We start from the raw sequence: 26,282 nt of genomic DNA, 5'->3' as shown, positions 1-26,282 counted from the left end.
AATGCCTCAAACCTTTGTCCCCCCCTCGTTAACATTTTCAAACGAGCACCTTCACGTTGTCTCCTATACCACCTCGAGGACTCGGGAGGAGCACGTCATAAGCCTCTACAAACCCTACTCACTGCCCTCCGGTAAAACCCTCCTTTGCTGCAATAGCTGCTGTGCTGCAAGACAGCCTCCCAGCACTCTGATCAGCATTGTCTCGTTGTTTCCTTCTGCTCCCCATCGGTCTGCCTGTAGCCACCTGTTGGCTGTAGATTGCAAGCTGCTTGGGGCAGAGACCAGTTCTTTGTTCTATAGCTGTACAGCACCTAGTGTAACGGGGCTGGGCCTGCAAAGGTCCTAGGCCTTAGCACAGTGAAGACAGTGAGGATAATGGGGAATTGCTAACTTGGGAGCATCAAAAAGTCATGAGCCAGACCTGGCAAAACCCAGAGACAAACATGGGGCTGGCACAAGCCACCAAGCTACGCTGGACCCCGCTTGCAACCTCCTTCTGCAACAACCAGGGCTAGGCACTTCCTTAAAAAACTAGAAGGAGCCAAGGGCCGCCCTCATCACATGGCTCCAGGAGCCGGGCCAAGAAGAGAAAGATCAGCAGACGCATGGGAGTCTTCGCAGTGATACTGCATAGACTTGCTCACCTAAAGAGACTACATCTCCCATCAGCCACCGCTGCCTTCCCTCCGGCCTGGCTTGCGCAGAGCTGCTGCGGGAGCGGGATGGGCTGGCGCCGCGCGGCATGCCGGGAGCTGTAGTGCCGCTGTGCCGCCCAGGCGCTTGCCTGGGCCGCGGCCGGGGACTACATTTCCCGTGGGTCTGCGGGCGGCGCGTGCGCCTTGCCGGGGAAAGCGGCGGTTCCTGCTGGCGCTGGCTGCGGCCTGCCTGGCACTGAGGGAGGGGGCGGCCCAGGCCCCGGACCGGCGGCGGAGCAGCGGGGCGGGACTATGGACCCGGCGGAGGCCGTGCTGCAGGAGAAGGCCCTGAAGTTCATGGTGAGGGGCGGGGGGCGAGAGGGCGGGTGTGGGGCCGACGGGGGGGCAAGTGATGGGGGGGCTGAGCTTGGAGGGGGCTGAGCTGGGGCACGGGGGCAAAGGGGGGGAGCTCTGACCTATGGGAGAGCTGGGGGAGGGGGGCAGGTGGGGGGGGAGGAAACCTGGGGGAGGGAGGGGGTGGAGTGCTGACCTATGGGAGAGCTGGGGGAGGGGGCATGGGGCAGGTGGGGGGGGAGGAGGACACCTGGAGGAGGGAGGGGGTGGAGTGCTGACCTATGGGAGAGCTGGGGGAGGGGGGCAGGTGGGGGGGGAGGAGGACCCCTGGAGGAGGGAGGGGGTGGAGTGCTGACCTATGGGAGAGCTGGGGGAGGGGGGCAGGTGTGGGGGGAGGAGGACACCTAGAGGAGGGAGGGGGTGGAGTGCTGACCTATGGGAGAGCTGGGGGAGGTGGGGGGGGAGGAGGACACCTGGAGGAGGGAAGGGGTGGAGTGCTGACCTATGGGAGGGCTGGAGGAGAAGTATCTGTTGGGTTACCGGGGGGCTGGGGCTCCTGGAAGGGAGGGGTAAGTGTTTCAGGGAGCCAGGCATCTGGGGGTTAGGTGAGGGATTACCGGGGGCGAGGGATAAAGGGCTGGGGAACAGGGCATGCAGAGGGATTGGGGGTTGCTGAGTGGTGGGAGGCAAAGGGCTGGGGAAGATAGTGTGGGGGGAGGGGAGGGGAGAGGTGGGCACCAGAGGGGGTAGGAGCAGATGGTGGTGGTGAAGGAGGTATTTGGTGTTCATCCTCTGAGACTCCCAAGTGTTGAAGCATGGGAGGGCACTTAAGGTAGAATTGGGTGGGGAAATATGCCAGGGTGCTGAGTCAGGAAGAGGACAAGTTCTGGAGCATGAGAGACAGGGATCTTGGAGGAAGGGCGAGAGCCTTTGTAAAGTTTCAGTGAGATCTTTGGCCAGTGTTGGCAGTTCGTAGTGAGACAAGTAGTAGGGCTTGGGATATCTTTTGGCTGGGTTGGGGGATGCTCGTGATGGGAATAGGGTTTACCTATAGGAGGTGGTGTTAAATGCTGGGATTTTGGTGCAAGAGTATGTGGGCAAGAGACATTGTGCTGGGGGACAGGGAGGCACCTGCAGATGTGGAAGGAGGGCACCTGTAGGTAGGTATTTTTACAATTCTCTGATGGTCCTAGAGATTCTAAACAAGATTTCTGGCCTGATTTGGTGGTAAAAGGTGATCCATCAAGCAGTGGTGCCTGGGAGAGGTGAAGTTTTTGTTCTGTATGTAGTGTGTGGGGTGTATTAGTTTATCTGCACATCTGCTCTCCATAGTTTTTTTTTTTTTTTTTTTTATATACCTTATGACCCTTTTTATCCTGGGTGCAGAGTTGTATATATTGACATTTTAATCAATTATGTTTTCCTGCTATATATCCTTGTTAATAGAGTGGATGTAAAGAGCCTTTATATTGTCTTGGTTTATAAATTGGCCTGTGGCACAGAAAATAGCTGTGGGCATCAGTATCCAAATCCGTTTTCAAATGTGACTGCTCTCTTTAGATTTGGGATAATATACCAAATGAAACAAGTTATATTCCTTTTTTTATCATTGTTGATATTTCTAGATTGTTTGCTTCAGTTTCTTGATGCTATTTTCGAACCAAACAGTGACAGCTTAATTGAATGCTAATTTTAGATGCTCTAAACTGTTCTGCTTCTAAGAATACATTTCAAGTGACTGGCAACATTTGTTGAAAGTTTATTTATTGTGGATTAATGATTCAGTGGCACAGAATTAAATCTTTACTCATAAAGAGCCTAAAATACGGCTATGCTTTCAAAATTTATGCCCAACGTGGAAATATTGAAAAACTAGATGCAAATCTTGGCTTTCATTAAAAAGATGTTGGATGTCAAAATATACTTGGCAGCAAAAAAAAAAAAAAAAAAAAAAGCCCTCTCCATTTGTGATTGACTAGAGGAGTGTGCCATATCCTGTTGGATATAGATCTGGCCATGGTAATCTACTTATTTGTGACCTCTAGGTTTGATAATTACAACTCATTGTACCTAGGAGTCATGAAGTCTTGTGCCTTGAAAAAATTCCAACTGTCTACTTAGTAGTACAGAGCACGATGTTGATGCTCCTGATTCTGCATTGGTTCCCTATTGAATAAAGAGTCCAGTTCAAGGTCTCTGACCTGATATTTGGAGCCCTCCATGGTATTGACCCTAGCTATCTGATGGAATACCTGACCCTCCATGACTACAGCCTGGCTATGTTCTGCTGGAAGAGTGAAACATCAATGAATTGGGAGAGGCGTGTCTGTGTGGGAGAGAGAACTTTCACAGGAACAGGCCATAGACTGTTGAACTCTGAGTGTTGAGTGACCAAGGACTTCACTGCATTGAGGAATAAATGACAGAGTGCTTTGATTTTTAGTTTTCCTTAAAAGAGTTCTTCAGGACACACAAATGAAAAAAAACAAACAAGAAAAACAATAAACTAAGCATTTTCTTTTATAGATTGGAAGGGAAGAGAGAGAGACTTTTATTTTCAGAATTGCTAACAGTGTATGTAACCTGTCACTTAAATCAGCTTCTGTACCAGTCGACTGGAGGATCACTAATGTGATGCCAGTTTTAAAAAGGCTCCAGAGGTGATCCTGGCAATTGTAGGACTGTAAACCTAACTTCAGAAGGAGGCAAATTGGTTGAAACTATAGTAAAAGAACAGAATTAATGGCCACATAGATGAACATGATATTTTGGGGAAAGTCAAAACAGCTTTTGTAAAGGGAAATCATGTCTCACCAATCTATTAACGTTCCTCGAGGGGGTCAACAAACATGTGAACAAGGGTGATCTAGTGGATATAGTGTACTTGAACATTCGAAAAGCCTTTCACAGGGTCACCTTTTAGGCAAAATAAGTTGTCATGGGATAAGATGGAACTTTCTCTCATGGATCAGTAATTGGTTAAAAGATAGGAAACAAAAGGTAGGAATAAATGGTCCATTTTCAGGATGGGGAGAGGTAAATAACAGTGTCCCTCAGGGATCTATACTGGGACCAGTGCAGTTCAACATATTCATAAATGATCTGAAAATAAGGGGTAAACAGGTGGCAAAATTTTCAGATGATAAAAAATTACTCAAGATAGTTAAGTCCAAAGCTGACTGTGAAGAGTTCTGAAGGGACCTCACAAAACTGGGTGACTGGGCAACAAAATGGCAGATGAAATTCAGTGCTGATAAATGCAACGTAATGTGCATTGGAATACATAATTCCAACTATGCATACAAAATGATGGGGTCTAAATTAGCTGTTGCCACTCAAGAAAGTGATCTTGGGGTCATCCTGGATAGTTCTGTGTGCACCGGTAGTCAAAAAAGCTAACAACGTTATGAACCATTAGGAAAGGGATAGATGGTAAGGCAGAAAATATCATAATGCCATTATATACGTCCAGGGTGTGCCCGCAACTTGAATACTTCCTGCAGTTATGGTCGCCCCATCACAAAAAAGATTAATTAGAATTGGAAAAGGTACAGAGAAGGGCAACAAAAAAGAGTATAGAATAACTTTGATATGATGAGAGATTTAAAAGACTGGGACTTTTCAGCTTGGAAGAGACAAATAAGAGGGGATATGACAGAAGTCTATAAAATCATGACTGGTATGGAGAAAGAGTAAGGAAGTGTTATTTACCCCTTCCATAACACAAGAGCCAGGGGTCACCCAATGAAATTAATAGGCAGCAGGTTTAAAACAAACAAAAGGAAGTCCTCCTTCACACAACACAGTCAGCCTGTACCCAGGGGATGTTGTGAAGGCCAAAAGTATAAGTGGGTTCAAAAAAGAATTAGATAAGTTCATGGATGATCAGTCCATCAATGGCTATTAGCCAAGACCATCAGGGATGCAATCCTGTGCCCTGTGTGTCCTAAACCTCTAACTGTCAGAAGCTGGGACTGAATGGATCACTTGATAATTGCCCTGTTCTGTTCATTCCATCTGAAGCATCTGGCACCTGCCACTGTCAGAAGATAGGATATTGCGCTAGATGGATTGTTGGTCTAACCCAGTATGGCCATTCTTAAGTTCTTATCTTATTTATATTTGGGTTTTTTTTTTGGGGGGGGTGTTATATTGCTACCCTTCACTATAGTTTCTGAGCACTTCCCACTTTAATTAGATTGGCAAAGCAAGGTCCCTAATTGGACTTCTAGGGGTCTTCTGCTCTTCTCACATCTCTGATTATGGGGGCTCTGCATAGAGCAGTTTTTTTGGAGGAGGTACAAGGGGCAATTGTACATGCCAATCAGGCCATGTTGGAAAACTGGTCTGTTGTTTTCTCTATCTCTAAATGCTTGGGAGGTGCTTAGATATTGTGGTGATGGCAGCCATATAAGTACCTACAGAGATATGGAAAGATGCATTCTAGTGCCATCAATGGTGGATCATCTACTCTCCTGTATGTCCAAGTGGCTGATATGCTTGGTATACCATCACTCTGACTAAATGGGCCATAGATTGGGCCAAAGTGGGTCATGCAATTAATTATTGATTTACACAGCATAAGGTGTGCATTTCCATATCAAATATTGAGAAACTCTTCATAACGACCAGACCCCTTATCTACGCGGCTTCGGGTATTTTCGTTTTGACTGCAGAGTCACATGTAAATACTGTTTGAAAACAGGTCTGTAGGTGGTGGTATCTCTGTCCCTGTCTGTAAGATTGGTTTTCATTTTTAAAATGTGTTGCTCCTAATCATCAGTAATGAAATTGGACCAATTGCTAAGCCACTAGATGTCAGGAAGAAATGCATACTAATTTTGTTATTGTTGTTTTCACACCTAGCCAGTGATGGAAAATATTATGTTGAAACCCCATCCAGTCACTTAATGGATGAAATGAAGCCTTGTGTAAAAACAGAAGCTTTTTTTTTTCCTATGGGTCAGAAATTAGTTTATAGATTTGACATTTTGAAAAACGAAGTAGGCTCATTTCGTGGAGTTTCTTTTTTTTATTTTTGAGGAGATGAGGATAGCAGAGGAAATGAAGCCCTTGTGCCTCATGGCTGATATTAGCTTGATTACTTGTCAGTGATATATTTATGATGCATCCAGCCTGTATCGATTTATTAGATAAATCTGATCATATGTAATACATATTATCTAATTAATTTTAGGTAATGACATTCTACCTACCTACCCAAATTACTCCTACAGTTTCAAGCAGACATAATATTCACTTACAATCCTAAATTGTTGTGTACTGTTAAGCAGCCCATCCTCAGAGATATTTTAATGGTGAGTTAAATGATTCTCTCTCTGTAGTTTATGCATCGACCTAATCTTGTAAGGATTCTCTTGGACCATTTTGGATGAAAACCGCTGTATAAATGCAAGATATAAAGGCAACATGAATTGTATAGGCCAGTGCTCTGTAGCAAGTGCAGGAGGGATTTTATAGCACTGCAATCTACTTGTGTTCCCACCATCCATTTTGTGGTGTTTCCTAAGTACTCTGGATAAAACACCACTCATCATAGGGTTTAAGTTATAAGAGATACAGTGCCCTTCTAATGCATAAGCTTAGGGGAGAATCACATATGCGCCTTTCGTTTTTGAAAAAACTTCTTGTTTTAAATAAAGCTCTGTTTTTTGTTAAAGAATATGGAATTTTATTGTTGTAACCATTTTCAAAAGTACTAAGAATGAGGCGTTCAATACGTAACTTCCCTATTTGAATAAACTGTTTAAAAATGTAGATACAGTACTTAAAGAATAAATGTAATAGGCTCAGCTGAGACTTTGATTAAATGTCATATAAACTAAACTATGTATGCCTGCATAGAATAGTAGACTTTTTTTCAAAGTCGCTTCAAATGGTTCTTTTAAGTATATGAATGTTCTGATGATTATCTTTTTAATTAAAATGAGAAATCTTTGTTTAAAGTGGCATTCTGTTTTTTACAGCCTGTTACAGTCTCCGTAACAATCATTTCTTAAGTCTGAACGTTTTTAATTCCAGGAATCCACTTATATGAAACTATGTTTAGACTTAATTAAGGAATGATTCTTACAAAGCTTGTAAATAGCCAGGAAAAAAGGGACAGAAAATAAAACTGACAGTCACACTTAACAAAATGATTGTTACAAGGTATGTAATATGCTATAAAAATACAATAAAGGCCTTTTTAAAAGAGTTCATATTTTTGATCCTCATTCTGAAAGGTATTTAAGAAAAATATCAAGGCTCTGTGAAGCAACATCTGTTTTCCTGAATGGACTAGTGACAACTTCAATTGTATTTAATTAGCAGTGCATGGAGCTGTACCTGACCAATTTAAGATCCTGTTTAAAATGCCTCTGCAGGCAGTATTTTAATACAGATTTAAATTTTACCTTCTGTTTCTCACTATATGTGAATGAGGCAATTTCTCCCCACTGGCGTTCCTGCCATTGTTCGTGGATGGGAAGATGATACTGGCATTCTTCACTGATAATTCGTATGTGGAAGACAGAATATAACATTTCCCTTCCCTGGAAGGGAGAGATATAAGGCCTGATCTTTGGAGGTGCTGAATACCCTTTACTGCCATAAGAATATCAGGCCATTAGCCTTTTCAACAGCTTTTGCTTTGTGACCTCTTCCAGTACTGTTTAATAAATACACGTTTCATCCCCCCTTGACTGTACTGGCATTGATCCTCCAGAACGTTAAATACTTTGAGATCTGTGGATGAACAATGCTATATAAGAGCTAGGGATAGTAGTTGTTGATGGTGTTAAGGTGCTATGTAAATACCAAGTATGTTGTTTTCTCTTACCATAGCCTATGGCTTACAGCAACTATGGGAACATGCTATCATTGCATTGCCAGAAAAATCCAATGTTTCCTTAAATTTGATGATTACTAGATTTCTAGTGACTTTTGACCTCCTCCTTGTAAGCCAGCCAATAAGCTAAGCAGGATCCAACATGATTTGTGTCTTAAAAGAAAAGTGAATCCTGAGCTGATTAACTGTTTTTCTCTGGCTGCTTAGTAAAGGCATTTGCAGTGGAAACAGACATTCAGATTCTTAGTCTATGTGGTGGTCCAGTTTGTATAGACTACTTCTAGCTTGAGTGTTGGTAGGACTGAACCTTTCATATCCCAGAACTTAATGATTATTTTAATAGTTATTTTAGATAAATTGATTTTTACAGTTTCCCTAATAGTATGCATGCATTGTTTTCATTTTGATAGATAGTAGCAAGCGTCCAAGACAAGGGAAACATAAAGAGACATGTATCTAAGGAATAAAGAAGTTCAGGAGAGCTAGCAGTTTATCAAAGAGACAGTATTAAAGGCACAACTGCAAACAATGCGGATGAGAAGGGAAGATAGGAAGAAGGGTAAGAGGCCAATATGGCTCCATCGGGACTCTTTAATAACCTGAAAAACAAAAAGGAATCCTACAAACAGTGGAAACATGGAGAGATTAATAAGAGGGGGAATACAAAAAGAATAGCATAGGCATGTGGGGACAAAATCAGAAAGATGTAACTTCTTTTGTGCTTTAGCCTAGCAAGGTACATAGAAGACAGTAAGAAGAAGTTTTTTAAAAATATATTAGGACCAAGAGAAAGATGAGGAAAGTGGGGAAGGAGAGCTAATAACAAATGACATCAAGAAGGCTGAGATGGTTAATGCTTTAATGTAGGAGCACAACTTGGTACCACATGGCATTTTGATTAAAACACTAGAGCAATATACAATGAATGTGGAGCACATTAAATGGATTAAAAACTGGCTCGCTGATAGGTCTTAATATAACTGTAAATGGGGAATGATCATTAAGCAGATGTCTTTGCAAGAGTCTCAGTTCTTTGCCCTGTGCTATTTAACATCTTTATCGATGACCTGGAAGAAAACATAAAATCAGCACTGATAAAGTTTGCAAATGACCCAAAAATCGAGGGAGCGGTAAATAGTGAAGAAGATAGGTCACTGATTCAGAGCAATCTAGTTTGCTTGTTAAACTGGGCACAAGCAAACTGTGTGGTTTAGTATGGCTAAATGTACATGTGTTCTTCTGGGAACAAAGAATGTATAGGACATACTTACAAAATGGGGGAACTTCATCCTGAGACAAGACACAGTGACTCTGAAAGATTTGGGGTCGTGGTAGATAATCAGCTGAACACGAGCTCCCAGTGTGACACTGTAGCCAAAAGAGCTAATGAGATCCTGGGATGCATAAACGGGAATCTCAAGTAAGTTATTTTACCTCTGTATTTGGCATTGGTGAGACCACTGATGGAATGCTGTGTCCTGTTCTAGTGCCCACAGTTAAATAGAGATGTTGATAAATTGGTGAGGATTCAGAGAATGATTAGAAAAAATTAAGAAAACATGCCTTATAGTAATAGACTCAAGGAGCTCAATCTAGTTAGCTCAATAGAGAGAAGGCTGAGGGATGACTTGATTACAATTTATAAGTACCTACTTACAGTAAGTCTACATTGCAGTGTAAGCCCAGGGTTAGTGGGACTTGAGCATCTACACTGATTCTTAACCCTATGTTAAGACTTTTCAAATTTGGGCTTTAATAAATGGAGATATATATGCCTATCTCCTAGAACTGGAAGGGACCTCGAAAGGTCATTGAGTCCAGCCCCCTGGCTTCACTAGCAGGACCAAATACTGATTTTTGCCCCAGATCCCGAAGTGGCCCCCTCAAGGATTGAGCTCACAACCCTGGGTTTAGCAGGCCAATGCTCAAACCACTGAGCTATCCCTCCCCCCAGTCTTCAACCTGGGGCTCTGGTGTCCACACTGCAGCATGCTGATCTGAGTTGAAGCAAACATATCCCAGAGTCCCTAGCACCCTCCTGCAATGTGGCCACTCTAGCCCTTTGACCATGATGTACTGTGGGAAATCTTTACTGCTCACCCTGCTTGTTACAGGAAGTTTGAACAGCCTGCCGAGCAGTCATTTTGGCCTGTGTACTCCAAGATACTGGAGCCAGCCTTTTGAATAACTTCTCTTGCTTGCACTTCCATTCCTGTGTCAGGTAAACAGGCAGAGCTTCCATGAGATGTGGTGGACATTTCCATCCATTTTCTGACCCACCAAAGGTACCTGAGGGATTTCATCATGGAGGAGGAACAGTACCCTGGCATGGCAGACTTGCACTGGCAGATTTTGCTCAGTACAATCTGCATAGCCGCTGATGCCCCCTACGTAAACCAGTGCATCTGGTGCAGGACTACAAGCAGGGACTGGTGGGATCACATTGTCATGCAGACCTAGGATGACCAGTAGTGGGTTCAGAACTTTTGCGTGAAGAAAGCTACATTTCTGGAGCTTTGTGAGCAGCTTGCCCTGACTCTTCAGTGTAAAGACACACACGTGAGGCGCTCTTGCCTGTCCAGAAGCGGGTTGCTATAACCTCCTAGAAGCTGGCTACCCTAGACTGCTACAGGTTTGTTGTTTACCAGTTTAATGATGGAGAGTTCACTGGTTAAAGTGGTAGCAGAGGTTTCTGAGGCAATCAGGCATGTGGTTTACTCCAAGGTGACAGGCATTCAAGATATTCTGGAGGTAATTGCTGGCTTCGAGATAATGGGGTTTCCTTACTGCACTGGGGCCATTGATGGGACTCGTGTTCTTCGTATGCCTCCTTAAGGAGTACATGAGTGCATAGACTGCAGAGGGCATTGCTCCACTGTTATGCAGGCCCTCGTGGATCACAGAGGCTGGGTTATGAATGTCAACGTGGGTTGCACTGGAAAAGTTCACAATGTCAGATTTTACCTTTCAGGAGTCTACATTTATGGACAGGCTGACACACTGGTCCCACTAAGTGATATAATAAGTGGAGCTATAGTCCCCACTGTTATTCTGGGGGACCCCACCTACCTCTTTTTGCCTTGGTTTATGAAACCACACCCTGATTTCAGAGGCCCTGGCAAAAGGTTTGTTTACACTCTCAGCAGGTGAAGAATGGTGGTTGAATGTGCTTTTGGCAGATTAAAATCCTGTTAGAAGTGTCCACAGAGCCATTTGGATGCCAGTGTCATCAGCACTGGCTGCATTACTATGGCTTGCTGTGCTCCTTGCAATCTTTGTGAAGCCAGAGGTGAGTCATTTCCCCCTGAATGGACATGTGACAACGAGGGGCTGCTGAATTGCTATGCTCAGCCAAACAGTGCACTTACCCCAGCTCGGGTTGGCTGCACCCAGGTAACAGAGGTCGGGGATACTTTGAGGTCTTACATTATGGCCTTGCACAGCTCAGTGGAAGAGGGGGACTAGCACCTGCACGAATGTGCTTGTGTGGGGAAAGGGACTAACTGATTTTGGGAGAAGTTTGCTCGATTGCCATGCAGTATACTTATGCATGACACGTTGAATACTGGATTGGTGGGTGGCATGAATTACAGTGTAGGTTCATAGAAGGAAGGTATTGAAATGTGAATTGCTGTACCTAACCTTATAGAGGAATAGTTAAATTAAACAAAGACTGTGTTTGGCTAGCCAACTACAAAAGCAGTTTCTCCTCCCTTGGTGTTCACACCTCAGCTGCTAGAAGAGGGCCTCATCCTCCCTGATGGAACTAACCTCATTACCTCTAGACTGATTCTGGCCTGCATATTTATACCTGCCTCTGGAAATTTCCATCACATGCGTCCAACGAAGTCCCACGAAAGCTCATGCTCCAATATGTCTGTTAGTCTATAAGGTGCCACAGGACTCTTTGTTGCTTTTTATAGAGGAATAATGTTGCTTAGTCATGTATAATTGCTCCTGATCATGTTTTTAGCTTTATCTCAAATCATGATTGTATGAGGTGATGCACTGATAGCAATAAACTTTCCTGATGATATAAAAAGCTTTATTTGTAAAGTGTTAAAACTGTATGACAGTCGCCTATTGCTACGCAGGCCAGCTGACATTACAACACCCAAAACAAGTACCAGCAAAACATTTCCAAAACAAAAATATAAAAGAGTAGGAAACAGTGCAAACATAACTTAACCCCCCTACTGCTACTTGGCTCCATGTTCTCTATTCCCTTCTTTCCCTGTTTTCTGTGCACTTGGTGTCAGGCTGGGGATGGAGGTATCTACAGGAGAGGGGTTCAAGAAGGAAGGCTCCAGGGGGTTTAGTTGCTCTGTCCAGCTGCCTATGGGGTTTGAATGCATGGGCTGCCCTAACATGGAGTTGTCCAAGGTATTTTTTGACTGAAGCCACATTGCAGGGAGATCAGGTCATGGTGTAGGAGAGGCAGCAGGAGCTGGTGCTCCACCACCCATGATGATGAGTCACTCAAACAGTGCTCTCTGAGCTCTGTCCTCCTCCCTTAGCCACCATTTCTGTTCTAGGAACTGTGTTGCAAGTGCCTACTCCATAGCTGAAACCCTGTCCTGCCCTCGGGTGGCAAGCCTCGGCCTTTCCACCTGCCTCTCAGCATGCTGCTGTTCCAGTCTTTCATCTCTCTGCTGCTGGTATTGGACTGCTTGTCAGCCCTTTCAAGAACTTTGACTATAACTTCATCACAGAAACGCTTTCATCTGGAATGGTCCACAAAGGTATATTGGGCCAGGCGTCAAATTCTGGATGTACAGCAGCCAGTGGAGATTGAGGGGCCTGAAATAGGACAAGAAATTGAGGGTTATTGTCTAAAATAGCTCAATGGAGAAGCATAGAATTAATTCTCATGGAATCTCAAGGACATAAAATGTTATATTTCAAAACTGAACCAAAATATATTGTGAAAGGGATGCTTCTGTCCACAGAATCTCTCTGGATACAACCTGGTTAATCACAGTTCCAGAAGTGCAGAGACCATGGTAAGTTAAAAATTGTAAACTTTTTTGATTTTATAAAAAATTCATAAGTAATTGGATTGTCTGGGGTGGCAACAAGTGCACTTGCAACAAAAGGCTTTTTCTATCATTTCCTGCCTTTAATGTTTTGGAGGTCATAACTGTTATTTGTGGTGCCCTCTTGGAGAAAGGAGATGTTATTCTAAGCTGTTGATGGGAAATCTACACTATACACAGCTGAAGTATTCAAACGTATGTGACTGAACAGCACATCTATGAGTGGAGTGAGCTACTCAGCTACTGAGGTGGCCCGGGAAAATATGCTTTTCCCTGCAATGTGACCACCTAGCTGGAGTTTCTGTTTCAGAAAGAGTTTGCAGCTATCAGCAACCAGGCGTGTGTTAAGAGTCCATGAAGGAATTAATAGGATGCTGTGTTAGCTTACCTGTGGCTTACCCTGTTATGGCTGCATGCAAATGCACAGAACTCCACAGCCTTCCTCCTCCCCATTGATGGCACATTTCTGGACAAAAATTAACACCCCAGCATACTTGGAAGAAATGATTTTGTTACCCACGAACTGCAGGGACAACCTCTAATTGAAATGGACTAGATTTGGAAATTGAACACAGTTTTACTTACACACACACTTCACTGTTTCTAGGTTGCTCCATAGATCACTGAGCAGTTACAGTGTGGCAAACATTAAGGCATGTCAATGTAAGGTTTTTAATTGTAAGAACTAGAAATGGCCCTAGCAAAAATTCGAGCTTTTCAAGTAAAAATGCTCGTTAAATGTATCTCTTATCGCAGTGGTTCTCATCCTGTGGTCTGAGTCCATGGGCTATGTCTTAAGGGGTCTGCAGAAGACTTGCCTTGTGTTTACACTAGAGAGATTACAGTGGCACAGCTGTACAATGCAGCTGTAGCATCTCTTGTGTAGTTGCTCTGTGCTGATGGGGTGGTGGGGAGAGAGCTCTCTCGTTGACATAATCCACCCCCAACGAGCACACTAGTGCTGAGGCCGACATAATGTATGTCACTTGGGGCGCGCGTGTGTGTGTGTAATATGTGCACCCGAGTGACATAAATTTTGCTGACATAAGTTGTAGTGTAGACATAGCCTTAGATTGAAAACGGACCGACCAGAATTCAGCTACATGCAGTACGCCCTCGCTATAATGAACCCTTCGGGATCCAAGCCATTTACTCGTTAGAGCCAGGGGTTCTTCATAGCAAAAGAGACCTGCTGCACCTGCGGCGGGGACTGACAGCTCCTCCAGTCCTGGGACTGGAGATGGGATCCAGGTACCAGGTCTACTATATCCAAAGGTTTGTTGTTATGAAGGATATTGTAGTGAGGGTGCACTGTACATAGACAATAGATTTCCAAAGGGGTCCACAAATAATTTAAAAAAAAAAAAAAAAAAAAAGCTTGAGAACCACACCTTTATTGTTTGGAATTCCGGGTTGCCAGTTTGAGCTCCACATGGGTAGGGGAGGGGAGACACCAAAGTGCTCTGATACAATCTGCCATTAGCAGATACATGCTGGTAGCCAGGGCGTTTCATAACTTCTGAATTAGTTCTTAGAGCAGAAATCCCTCCCATTACTGTAATAATTAACTTTTAAATTGGAGTCAAACTTACTGGGCTCAGGGATGGCTTCTGTCTCCTCTGGGTTTGCTGCAGGCTTGGCAGTGGGGTGGTCCTTGGAGGATGTGGGTGGGGAAGAGGCGTCAAACAACTGTTCCTGTTGATCCTGGCCCACAGCCTGATCTGTGACTGGTTTCAGAAACAGTCACTTCATGCTCCTCACTTGCAGCCTGCTGCTGACTCCCATCAGTTACCAGCCTAGATTCAGGGAACAGCAGGGCACCATCTTGGCTGACCAGGTTGTCATGCACCACGGTTGGCTCCATGCTGGGCACAGTTCCCAGCACCAGGTCAAACTCCTCATAAAACGGACATGAGGTTGGCGAGCTGTCTGAGATACTGTTCTAGTCCCTGGTCTGCCGGTACCCGTTCGTAAGCCACTTAACCTGCTCCCTGCACTAGTCACCAGTCCGGAGAATTTACAGAGTTGCCAGCTTTTTAGTTATTTGCTGATATGCATGATCATTCCTGGCACTTCACTAAAATCCACAGTTTTACTGGCCTCACACCAGAGATTTACCAAAATCTAGCTGTGCTCCTGTGACCATGAAGCAGCACACTTTGCAGAAGGCTTGTTCTGTTCGGTCTCAATTGCAAACACAGAAGGGTCTCTGATGGGGTGTTTGCAACTCAGTGATCAGACAACAATAGAAGGGTTAACGCTGACTCACTGAGCTGCAGATATCCATCGGAGGGGGATAGCTTCTGTTTTCAGTTGAATCAATTGGAGATTGCTGGGATAGAGATGACTGAGGAAGTTGGCTACTTCTGGTGGACTCCCAGGACAAGTCAAGCGGGGTTGCGCCACCACTGCAAAGCAATAGGACTTGACCTTGTGTCCCAGCTTTATTCTGGCTTGGACTCTCTACTCCTGCTGGGTCGCAGGTCCAGGCCTAGGGTTAGCACGATTCATCTGTAGATTTAAGGGGGGTTAGGCTTGCGTCTGAGCCTGAGTGCTTATTGCATTGTAGACATACCTTTGGGAACAAATATTTAATAACGGGCTCTACAGTCTAGCAGAGAAATGTCTAATACAGGAGTCAGCAACCTCTGGCACACGGCTTACCAGGGGGCCGGGCCAGTTTATCTGCCACGTCGGCCGATCGTGGCTCCTACTGGCCATGGTTTGCCATCCCAGCGCTCTGCCTTGACTACACAAGTGCTGCCACGTTAAAGCATTGCCAGTGTAGACTAGCCCTCACTGGCTAGGCAGTAGTACTGCTGAAAAGGATCTGGGCATAATAATGCTCAGGGTTGGGGTGTGGGGTGGCGCTTACCTCGGTGGTGGTGAGGCTCTGCAGAAGCAGGCAGCGTGTTCCTGCAGTTCCTAGGTGGAGGAGCCAGGGGGCTTTGCGCATGCCCCTGCAGCTCCCATTGGCTGTGGTTCCTGGCCAATGGGGGCTGCGGAGCTGGAGCTTATGGTGGGGGCAGAGCATGGAGCCCTCCATGGCCTTCCTCCCCCTAGGAGCTGCAGGGACAAGAGGAGCCGGGTAGGGAGCCTGCCAGCCCTGCCAACCCTCCCCTCTTCCAGCAGCAGCAGGATTCCTGGACTGTGTACCATCGCCCACCTCTCCCCTACCTCCTCCCAGAACCAGCAGGGGTCCTGGGCCATGGCCCCCGGCACCTGTGGAACCCCCAGCCTCCCTGGCCCAAGTTTTAGTCGGGGCTGTATAGTACAAGTCATGGACGTGTCACGGGCTGTGAATTTTTGTTTACTGCCCGTGACCTGTCCATGTTTCTTACTAAAAATAGTTGTAACTAAAACATAGCCTTAAATATGAGTCAGCAGTGTGATGCCATTGCAAAAAAGTCTAATATCATTCTGGGGTGTATTAGCAGGAGTATCATATGTAAGACACAGAAGAGAATTGTCTTGCTCTACTCAGCACTGGTGAGGTCTGACCTGGGGTAATGCGTCCAATTCTGGGCGCCCCACTTTTGGAAAGGTGTGGACAAATTGGAGACAGTCAAAAAATGATAAAAGGTTAAGAAAACCCGACCTATGACAAAAGGTTAAAAAAACCTGGGCATGTTTAATTTGGAGAGAGAAGACTTTGGGGCGGCCGGGGGACGACTTGATAACTATCTTCAAATCTGGTAAGGGCTGTTATAAAGAGGACTGTGATCAGTTGTTCTCTGTTTCCACTGAACATAGGCCAAGAAGTAATGGGCTTAATCTGCAGTAAGGGAGATTTAGGTTAGATATTAGGAAAAACTTTCTAATTAAGTAGGCTTGGAAGGATTAGATTATTGGTAAATGTCAATAAACGTCAATTTCACCGTACGCACACAAATAGAGGAGAGAATACTTGAATCAATAATTGAAATTTACAGCTAGACAATAAGAAAAATGTTGCGTGAGAAGATATTAGAGTTTGATTTAAGGATATTTACTTCATATATTTCGACATGTTGACAATTTTGTAATTTAATGGTTATCAGGTTTTAAGTTTTTGAATCTCAATATCTACTGTCATTAAATAATTGCCTGACTCCCCCCACATCATTTACTGCAACTGTGAAAATTTATGTAAAAATAGAAAAGAATCTTAAAATCCATAATTTTGTGCAACTATGAAAATTAAATTGATAAAAGTCTTCAAAAATACTTAAAATAAACACTGACATCTGTTGATTCCTGCTATGCCTAACAATAAAGAGTAGTTAAGTTCTGGTATAGGCTTGCAGGAGAGGTTGTAGAATCCTCCTTATTGGATGTTTTTTAAGAACAGGCTAAACAAACACCTGTTAGGGATGGTCTGGAGTTACTTGGTCCTGCATCAGCACAGGAGGCTGAATTAGATGATTTCTCCAGGTCCGCTCCAGCCCAACATTTGTATGATTCTGTGCTAAGTATAATTATATAAAGCAGCTGGCTGTTAAATACAGGTTTGCAGAGGGTTTTTTTGCATTTTAGATGACTACTTAGTGATTTAAGTTAACTACATCGTAATCACTTTTTCCCTTCAGTTTGTGGGTTTGCTGGAATCAGAGTGTGTGTGTGTGTGTGTATGTATGTGTGTGTATATATATATAAGCCTTGATTTCCTTTCTTCTACTCACACCACCTGCTTTTGGCTGCAGTTTTTTCTATGGTTGGTACAGGCTTTAGGTACTTCGCTAACTCACCCCTACTCTTCTTTTAATTTTTCATTTTAGCCACTTTGCTCCATTATATGTATGCAATTATAAAAGCAAATGGAAAATTTGTTGTTGCATCACTGAAGTATTTCGTTTCATAGACTCAAAAGCAGAATTTGGTGCTCCATGCCTTCCCCCTTATTATATATACTATAAACATCAGAGCGAATAAGCTGACCTTAATATTTGCTTCCCATACTAAATTGTCGCCTTGCAGCAGTTATTTCCCTCTGAATAAAAAGTTTAATTTCACGCCCTGATTAGTGCTAGAATGTGCAGGTGGATATTTGTTTTATGCAGCTAAACTAATCTGCCTTAGCAAATGATTTGCTAGTCAGCAGAGCTATAATTCCTCATGAGTATTTGGTGCTAAATTATAGTTCTCTTTAGTAAGGTAAATCAAAGCATTCTAACCACAAAGCTTTGGTTAGGCCAGGGTTTTCATATATAAAATGAAAAAAGAGTGGGGATAAATGGAGTGTGACAAGGACACAGCATAGGGTCAGACTAGCATGTGATATGAAGGGGGTAAGGAAGGTTTCTAGGAAGAATGAAAGAAATGAGTGTTATTTGGTATCTCTGTGCGTACCCCAGTGAGACCATGCAGATAATGTAAACCACCATTCTTGGGTTGCCTAGTTCAGTAGTTCCCACTGAATAAAACAACTGTGGTCTGTGGCGGACTTAGCAGTGCGACTCAAAGAGCTGGCTAGGTGCATAGTGCTTACTCCTCATTTGCAGATGCTATTTCACATTAAAAGAAAATAAAATACCATACTGTCCTCTTATTCCTTTTCCTTGTGAACAGTTGTCACAGGAATGTTTCAGTAATTGTGAATGGCAAGAGATGTATGAGCTGATATTTCTATTAAGATGTGGTCCACATTATGAACAAGTTTGAAAAGGTGACTAGAAAACACTTCAGGTTACAAATACCCATTGGCAGTTAGATGGGTCCCAACAGCAACCTCTTATTCCAAGAAGAAGTTCCCACGTTAGCAGTTTGGTTTATGTCATCGTGTTTTGTATTGAAAAATATGGATTTCTAATTACAGTGTAGCCCATTTATAGTTAACTTGGAAATGATGAAACTTTGGTTACAGTAATGTGAGTGGTGGAGAAATTCTACTTTCTTTTCATTTGACAAGTGGTGGTGTTCACCAAATTAATTTGTTCATTAAAAATGTGCGTGTACAGCACATCTGTATTTGCAGTAAAATATCCGTTTGGAAGATCAACAAAGTTTTCAGCAGCTTGATTTGGTAGTCTTAAAAATTTAATCCTAAATGAGAAAGGAGAGGGAGCTGGAATCAGCTTTTGCAATTTTCTCATTCCCTTATTCACTTGTAATGGCTCCCATAATCTATGTCTGTGTGTGATGGTGGAATTTTACCTGCAAGGCCTGTGTGGATAGCTACATCCAACCAGTCTGGCTGTAATCCTACTGGTATTTCCCAACCTGACCTTTTTCTCTACAATATTTTGTTCAGAGAATGCTTAACCAGGTCACTTATTTATACAGAATTTTAGGTGCTCATACAGACTTGCTGAATGTAGTATTTGTGTGTCTAGGGAAACGGAAGAGTTAAAGGGAAAACTGTAGAGTTTCTATCTGCTTCATCTAAATATTAAGTGTTTAAAATACAATTAATAAACAGTCAAACATGAAATTGTTATCTTGATAGCCTCCTGAGGCAGATTAAGACTGAGAAAATTCTGGACCCCATAAAAATCACTGAAAATCAGACATTTTCAGAGTTGTGTTAAGATATGTTCTGTACATGCATGCATCCAACGAAATGGGTATTCACCCATGAAAGCTCATGCTCCGGTACGTCTGTTAGCCTATAAGGTGCCACAGGACTCTTTGCTGTTTTTAAAGATATGTTCTATATCTTAAAGAACAGTACTTTATAGTGCGTCTGTGAGGGTCTCAAAAGACTTTACAGGAGTGGGTATATATTATCCCTGATTTGCAGAAGGGGAAACTGGGTCTCAGAAAGGTGAAGTAATTTGCTAAAGGTCACAAAGTAAATTGATAATGGGAGAAGAGTGGAGAATCCAGATCTCCTAACATCCAGTCGTCTGCTTCTAACCATGTTTGGGTTAATTTTAAATTTGCTAACCACCTGTTAAGGTAACACATTTTATCATTAAAATTAATTTTAAAAATGGTTTGAAGCTGTCTGTTTTTAATGGGATCTGAATATTCTTAGTCCTAATCTGCCTCATGAAACTTGTCATTCTTCTAGGAAGTACAGTGTTACATCGTTAAAATATCATCCCTTCCCCACTGAGACACATCAGTCTCATTCACTAAACGGGGATACTGAAACAATGACAAGTACTTCTAAAATATGTATTACAAATTCCTTTATTCTTTTGTCTACAAGATCCACAGACTCTCAATCTGTCAGTCACTGATACAGGGGGCTGTGGACAGCTACACAAGAGCTTGCCAGTTTTTTGTTCTGCTGATAGCTTCAGCATGGTCTACCAGGCTGCCTGCTGAAGAGCAAAAAAAACCCAAAACCATTATTTAAAAAAAGATTGGCTATAAATTAGCTTTCTGTAACTGTTTCTGGTCTTCCCTCACATTGCGAATTAAGGGTCTGGTTTCTCTTTACTCCTGAGACACTAGGTACGCCCTCTATCACCATCACTCCTGCGAGTGCAGCATGGAGAAGGGCAAGAAGAAGGGGAAGGCAGGTATGTGTGTTCTCAGAATCACTCTACTTGCAGAGATCTTGGATGGGGATCTCTGCATATTCTGTGGCAGATGCAGGCAAAGGAATCCGTTATCTGCATCTGTTTCACAGCCTTCTGATGCTGATTCTCCAGAGAGGGGCAGGTCTAAGAGAATGAAGCACAAATCCAGATCTTGCTGGCCCAGGAGTCCTTAGTGTTTTTGTAGGAGGAGGGATAACTTTTAGATTCGGAACAGGAACCCCAGGAGGAGGAAAAGCAGGAAAAACTTTTCCAGTTAGACTTCTTCGACTCCAGGGCAGTTTCCAGTTTAGCTCTACCCCTTAAGAAAAGTCTGTGAAAAATGAAGAGTAGGAACCAGCTCAGAACAGCAGTGACACAAAGTATTCTCTCAGGATCCAGAACCAAACCTTGTGGCCTTGATAGATGTAATTGAGGAAGAATAGGGATCACCCAAGAAACCTGCAGACTAAACAAGGTGGCTAAAAACTGTCAGTGTTACAATGTTTAAATCAGATTTTGTTTCTGTTTCTAAGATTGGTGCCACGCTGACATACCTACTTAAGGAAACTGTGAATTAGGCTCTAAGGATCCCACAGACAGGAGGATGGGCACCACACTCAGGAGAAACTTGAAGGCTACCTTTTTATCCCAGGGAATATAAGTCCTATTTAGAATTCAAATAATCCTTTTGAGGCTTACCATCAATTTTAGCAGATGAGACAATCCCAGCTATTTTGGAGAAAGTGGTCTAGAACCAGAGTTGGCCAATCCAAGTATGATGCATCCACAAGACCACCTGGTCCTTCCTATCAAAACTCACGATTCTCAACCAAAGCAAACGGATGGACTAGCACATAGTGCATAGTCTATTTCAGTTTGTGGCTAATTAAGCCTCAAATCATCTCTGGCAAGTGGGTTCTGGAATGTGTCCTGAGAGGTTCTGCATTGGATATACTTAACTCCCCTCCTCCCATTTCCAGGAACCCTGAAGAGTGGGGAAACACAGCCCACAATCCTTCATTTCCTGCAGATTAGAGCAACAGTATGAGTTGCAGCCCAGAAAAGGGACAAACCTTGTATTCCATTCTGTGCCTGGGTCAAGAAGAAATCAGGAAGCAGCAGGGCAGTGCTTGACCGGAAACATCTCAACAGGTTCCTGAAAAAGTCCAGATTCAAAATGGAAATGTTAGTCCATAACAGTGACCGTCTGTTGTCAATAGATTTAAAAGATGCAAACCTCCACATCTCCATTCGTCTATCTCACTGCAAATGTATCCATTTTTCACCGTTGAAGTCCAACACTTCCAATATAGTTCATTACCATCTGGCCACACCACAGTACTTGAGGTATTTATGAAGGTACTAGTGCCTTGGTAGCGGCTCTTATGTTGGAAGAGATTTACCTCTGTCCATTCCTTAATGACCTGTTGATAAGAGCTCCATCCAGAGACAAGTGGTACAAAGTGCTGAAGGTAGTCTAAGAAGTAATTGGCTTAATCTGCAGCAAGGGAGATTTAAATTAGATATCAGGAAAATCTTTCTAACTATCAGGGCAGTTAAGCTCTAGATTTGTCTTCCAAGAGAGGTTGTGGAATCTCCACCATTGGAGGTTGTGCCAAGAGTGGTCTAGATTTGCTTGGTCCTGCCTCAGCACAGAGGGCTGGACTAGAGGACCTCTCAAGTTCTTCCAGCCCTATATATCTATGATTCTGTGAAACACGGCTTTGGAGCAGAGGCTGGAGCGCGGAGCAGCTCCGGAGCAGTGGAGCTGCAGGTTTTTGCCTGGAGTGGAGCTGGAGCATAGGTCCAAAGCCCTGCTGTGAAATAATCCTTTCTCTGAGTTACAAGGTCCACAGATTCAACTCTCTCTTGTTTGGAGTATTTCTTTAGCCACTAGAATAAGAAGTCCTGTATGGGTCATTCAGATAGGTCGTAATGTTATGCTTTACAGTAGGAATTCAGCTTATTGTTATAGTACATATAAACTCATTAAATCCCAGTCCACGGGGGTTATCATTCTGTGCTATGGAAGTGGTCTCAACTGGAGGGCTCTTCAGTTCACTTGGGCGTGCCCATTCCTATCAGTGATGGACAGGTCTAATTCTGCCATGCAGACTGAGAGTCCGTTCATTAAGGGATATGTGGACCTTATAATTCTGAGGAAATGTACAGAAAGTCAGTTTTCCTGTTCATCAGATGAATTGGTCAACAAATCACTGCACAGAAGTATTTCTTAAGGCCACGTCCACACTACAGAGTAAAATCAAAATTAATAAAATCGATTTTATAAAACAGATTTTATAAAGTCGATTTTACGCGTCCACACTAGGGCACATTACTTCGGTGGTGTGCGTCCATGGTCCCAGGCTACCATCGATTTCCGGAGCAGTGCACTCTGGGTAGCTCAGTAAAAGAATGGGACCAATAACTTCGATTTCCGTCCACACTAACCCTAAATCGATTTAGTAATATCGATTTTAGGGTTACTCCTTTCGTTTAGCTGGAGTACAGAAATCGATTTTAAGACCCCTTAAAATCGATTTTAAGTGCCTTGTAGTGTGGACGGGTACAGCGTTAAATCGATTTAACACTATTTAAATCGATTTAACGCTGTAGTGTGGACCTGGCCTAAGATAACAACTGAAAAGGAATTAAAAGTTAAGCAGCCCAGCATTTGCTCTGTAGTGTCATGAAGGAGATGTGGGTTCAATTTCCAGCGTTCTTGATTTGAATTGCATGGGGTGGGGATGCTATAGAGGCTGCCCTCTCCTCTTTCTATTAAATGCTTTTTAAAATATTATTTAATCAGACCCAGTAAAATCTCATTCTACTGTGTTAAATAATTAGCACATATAGATTCCATGCTGATACAAGCACATTCTTTTTTTCAATGTACTTCTCATGTGATAAGATATACAGGTGTAGCAACAATCAGATTTGCCTTTCATGTACCATAGAGGTTTTCATTTTATAATGATCCCACTGTGGTATAGTTATCCTTTTTTTTTTTTTTTTTTTTTTTTTTTAATCGAAGTGGAGATACAGATATTTAAGAACCCTTCTTGCACAAGGATCGCTGTACCTGCTGGGTACTTAATTAGCACTTGTTTATGACACAGTGTCTGATTTGATTTTTAAAACAAATTGCACTGTGAAGTGGTGGATATTTAAACTGTATAGTAACCACAGCTCCAGCTGTGACTCAAATATTGTAAGCCTTCAGGGGCTGTGTTAGGCTTAGAAAATAGGAACTCGGGCCTGTAGTTTAATATCCTCTAAAAATCAGCTTTTTGGAGGGTAAATAAGGGGCTTCCACAGGATTTTTAAAATCTTGACTCATTCTCAGAAGTCAGCCATTCCAGACTTCACAAGGGAATATAAAATCTATTAGGTTAAACCTGGAAAAGGGGACAAGGTAACTAAAGAAGAATACAGTCAGCTAATGCTTGTAGGGAAAAGACAAGGGCAGCAAAAAACAAAATGAGTTATTCTGGTCCATTGGGTTATGGGGAATAACAAGGGTTTTAATATAACTGGGGGTTGGGGCAGGAAGAAGTGCTAGAGAGAAAGTAGACCTATTAATAAATACAAGTGGAGATTAAATTTGACTCAAAAAAAGGCTGAGATAGTGTGAACTCCTTTTTAAAATCAGTCTTCAGTGATAATGATAAGCAGCTTTCAAAGCAAGGAAGGCACTACAGATAAGCTACTGATACAGGGCAGATAATGGCTGTGTCACAAAACTGTTAATGGAGTTAGCAAATTAACTGACTTACCACTGGTAGCTATGTGTTTTAAAGTACTGTAAGATTCAAGGGAAAGAAAAAGTAGCACCAGTTATCAAAGGAAGAAAGAAAAGTTATTTTGGCAGGTACCACCCCGGTAAGACTAACTTCTGTCACATGTACAATAATGGAGCAAATATTAAGTGGAGAATAATGAAACCATGAGAAATAAGTAGTATATATTTATAGAAAAAAGAGTAGATCTTGCTAAGCCAATTGATTGCTTTTCTGATAGAATTGCAAAATTATTGAAAAACAGTAAATCTGAAAGATTTGAGTGATTAATTTAAAAGGTGATTTTAGTTAAAGTGGTGCAGCTGTGTCTTGTAGACAAGGCTCAGCCCATACTTAAGCCACTAAATAAGTTGCCTTTTTTCCAGAAGTGCCAACCTCACATCTCCCACTTGAGTCATTTGGAGCTGTAGTTCTGTTATCGCTCATAGGTCTGTCAGAGTTGCTGTTTTCCAGGCCTCCCTACTTAAACTGCTCATTTATGCTGAAAACGCTACTTTTGGGGCCTCATTCTCATCTTTACTGAGACAACTCAAACACAAAAAGCCCATCCTTTATTTTAGCAACCAACACCTCCTCCCAAATATATTACATTTCCAGAAATCAGAGCTGAAATGCTTTCACCTAACTATACTCTTCCAACAGAATTTGCACTTTGAAGTTAACAGGACTTGAGTGTAAACAAGCCCTGAGGAACACTGGTTGCACCAGTTTAGTTAAAATGGTGCAGAGCCCGTAGTGTGGATGCAGTTATACCAGTATAAAGGTGTCTCTTGCTGGCATAGCATATTCCCATATAAGGAAGAGGAATAAGCCATATTGGTACGAGGCACCTTGATAACAGTATCCACAGTAGGAGTTGTACCAGTAATACACCCCTAACCAAATGAGTTACACTGTTACAAAAGCTATGTATGCTAGACCTAAGTTACTTAGGGCTTGTCTACACTACAGAGTTGCAGCGCTGGTGAGGGGGTTACAGCGCTGCAACTTAGGATGTGTACACACCTGCACGGCACTACCAGTGCTGCAACTCCCTGTTTGCAGCGCTGGCTGTACACCCGGTCGAGCCTCGGGTGTAGAGGATCCAGCGCTGGATCACCAGCGCTGGTCATCAGGTGTAGACACTCACCAGCGTTTTTGTTGACCTCCATGGCATAAGCAGGTATCCCAGCATACCTGAAGAAGCCTCTCTGGTAATCAAGCAAACTCCACTGCCCTGTGCTCACCTGACCCCTCCTTTAAATGCCCCAGGAAATTTAAAAATCCCCTTCCTGTTTGCTCAGCCAGGTGTGGAGTGCAATTAATCTATCAATCACTCAGCGACCATGCCTCCACGCACCAAACGAGCCCCAGCATGGACCAATGCAGAGCTGCAGGACCTCATTAGTGTTTGGGGAGAGGAGGCTGTGCAAACACAGCTGCGCTCCAGAAGGAGAAATTATGATACGTATGGGCAGATATCGCAGTCCTTGCTGAGAAGGGGCCATGAACGGGACGCCTTGCAGTGCAGGGTAAAAATTAAAGAGCTGAGGAGTGCGTACTGCAAAGCCCGTGAGGGAAATCGCCGCTCAGGAGCTGCCCCCACAACCTGCCGTTTTTACAAGGAGCTGGATGCCATACTTGGGTTTGACCCCACTGCGAATCCTAGGAGCACGATGGAGAGTTCAGAGCAGGGAGAAGTGGGGGAGGGTGTAGAGGACGGAGACAGAGAGGCTACTGGCGTGGAGGGAGACACCCCGGAGTCCCAGGACACATGCAGCCAGGAGCTCTTCTCAAGCCCGGAGGAGGCTAGCCAGTCGCAGCAGCTGGAAGCTGATGTTGAGGAGGAAGCTGAGGATCGTGCTCGGGGTAAGTAGATTTCTATGTTTTGGGAGAGGAGGATTTTGGTTATGGCTGCCTGCATGCATGCCTAAACGTGGAATAGCCCATTGATTTGATCTATCACGTCTCTGTAATCTGCCTCGGTAATCTCTTGAAATGTTTCTGCAAGAGCGTTTGCAATTTGCTTTCTCAAATTGATCGGGAGAGCCACTGTGGTCCCTGTCCCGGTCAGGCTAACTCGTCCGATCCACTGTGCAGCGAGGGGTGGGGGGACCATGGCTGCACACAGGCAAGCTGCATAGGGGCCAGGGCGGTATCCGCATTCCTGTAGAAGACCC

The 26,282-nt window shown here is 43.5% G+C and overlaps 1 protein-coding gene across 1 annotated transcript in view; it reads left to right on the top strand.

Moving 5' to 3' along the window:
* Positions 1-857: 857 nt before the first annotated feature.
* The window catches only part of BTRC (beta-transducin repeat containing E3 ubiquitin protein ligase), a 180,882-nt gene continuing 155,457 nt past the window's right edge, over positions 858-26,282 (top strand). The window contains 2 exon segments of the mRNA XM_030570839.1: positions 858-995; positions 12,789-12,842. Of these exon segments, the coding sequence (XP_030426699.1) occupies positions 948-995; positions 12,789-12,842 (102 nt within the window). The 5' untranslated portion in view covers positions 858-947.

Source organism: Gopherus evgoodei, chromosome 7 (genome assembly GCF_007399415.2).
Source record: "Gopherus evgoodei ecotype Sinaloan lineage chromosome 7, rGopEvg1_v1.p, whole genome shotgun sequence".
Lineage (NCBI taxonomy): Eukaryota > Metazoa > Chordata > Testudines > Testudinidae > Gopherus > Gopherus evgoodei.
This window is presented reverse-complemented; position numbering and strand designations above follow the sequence as displayed.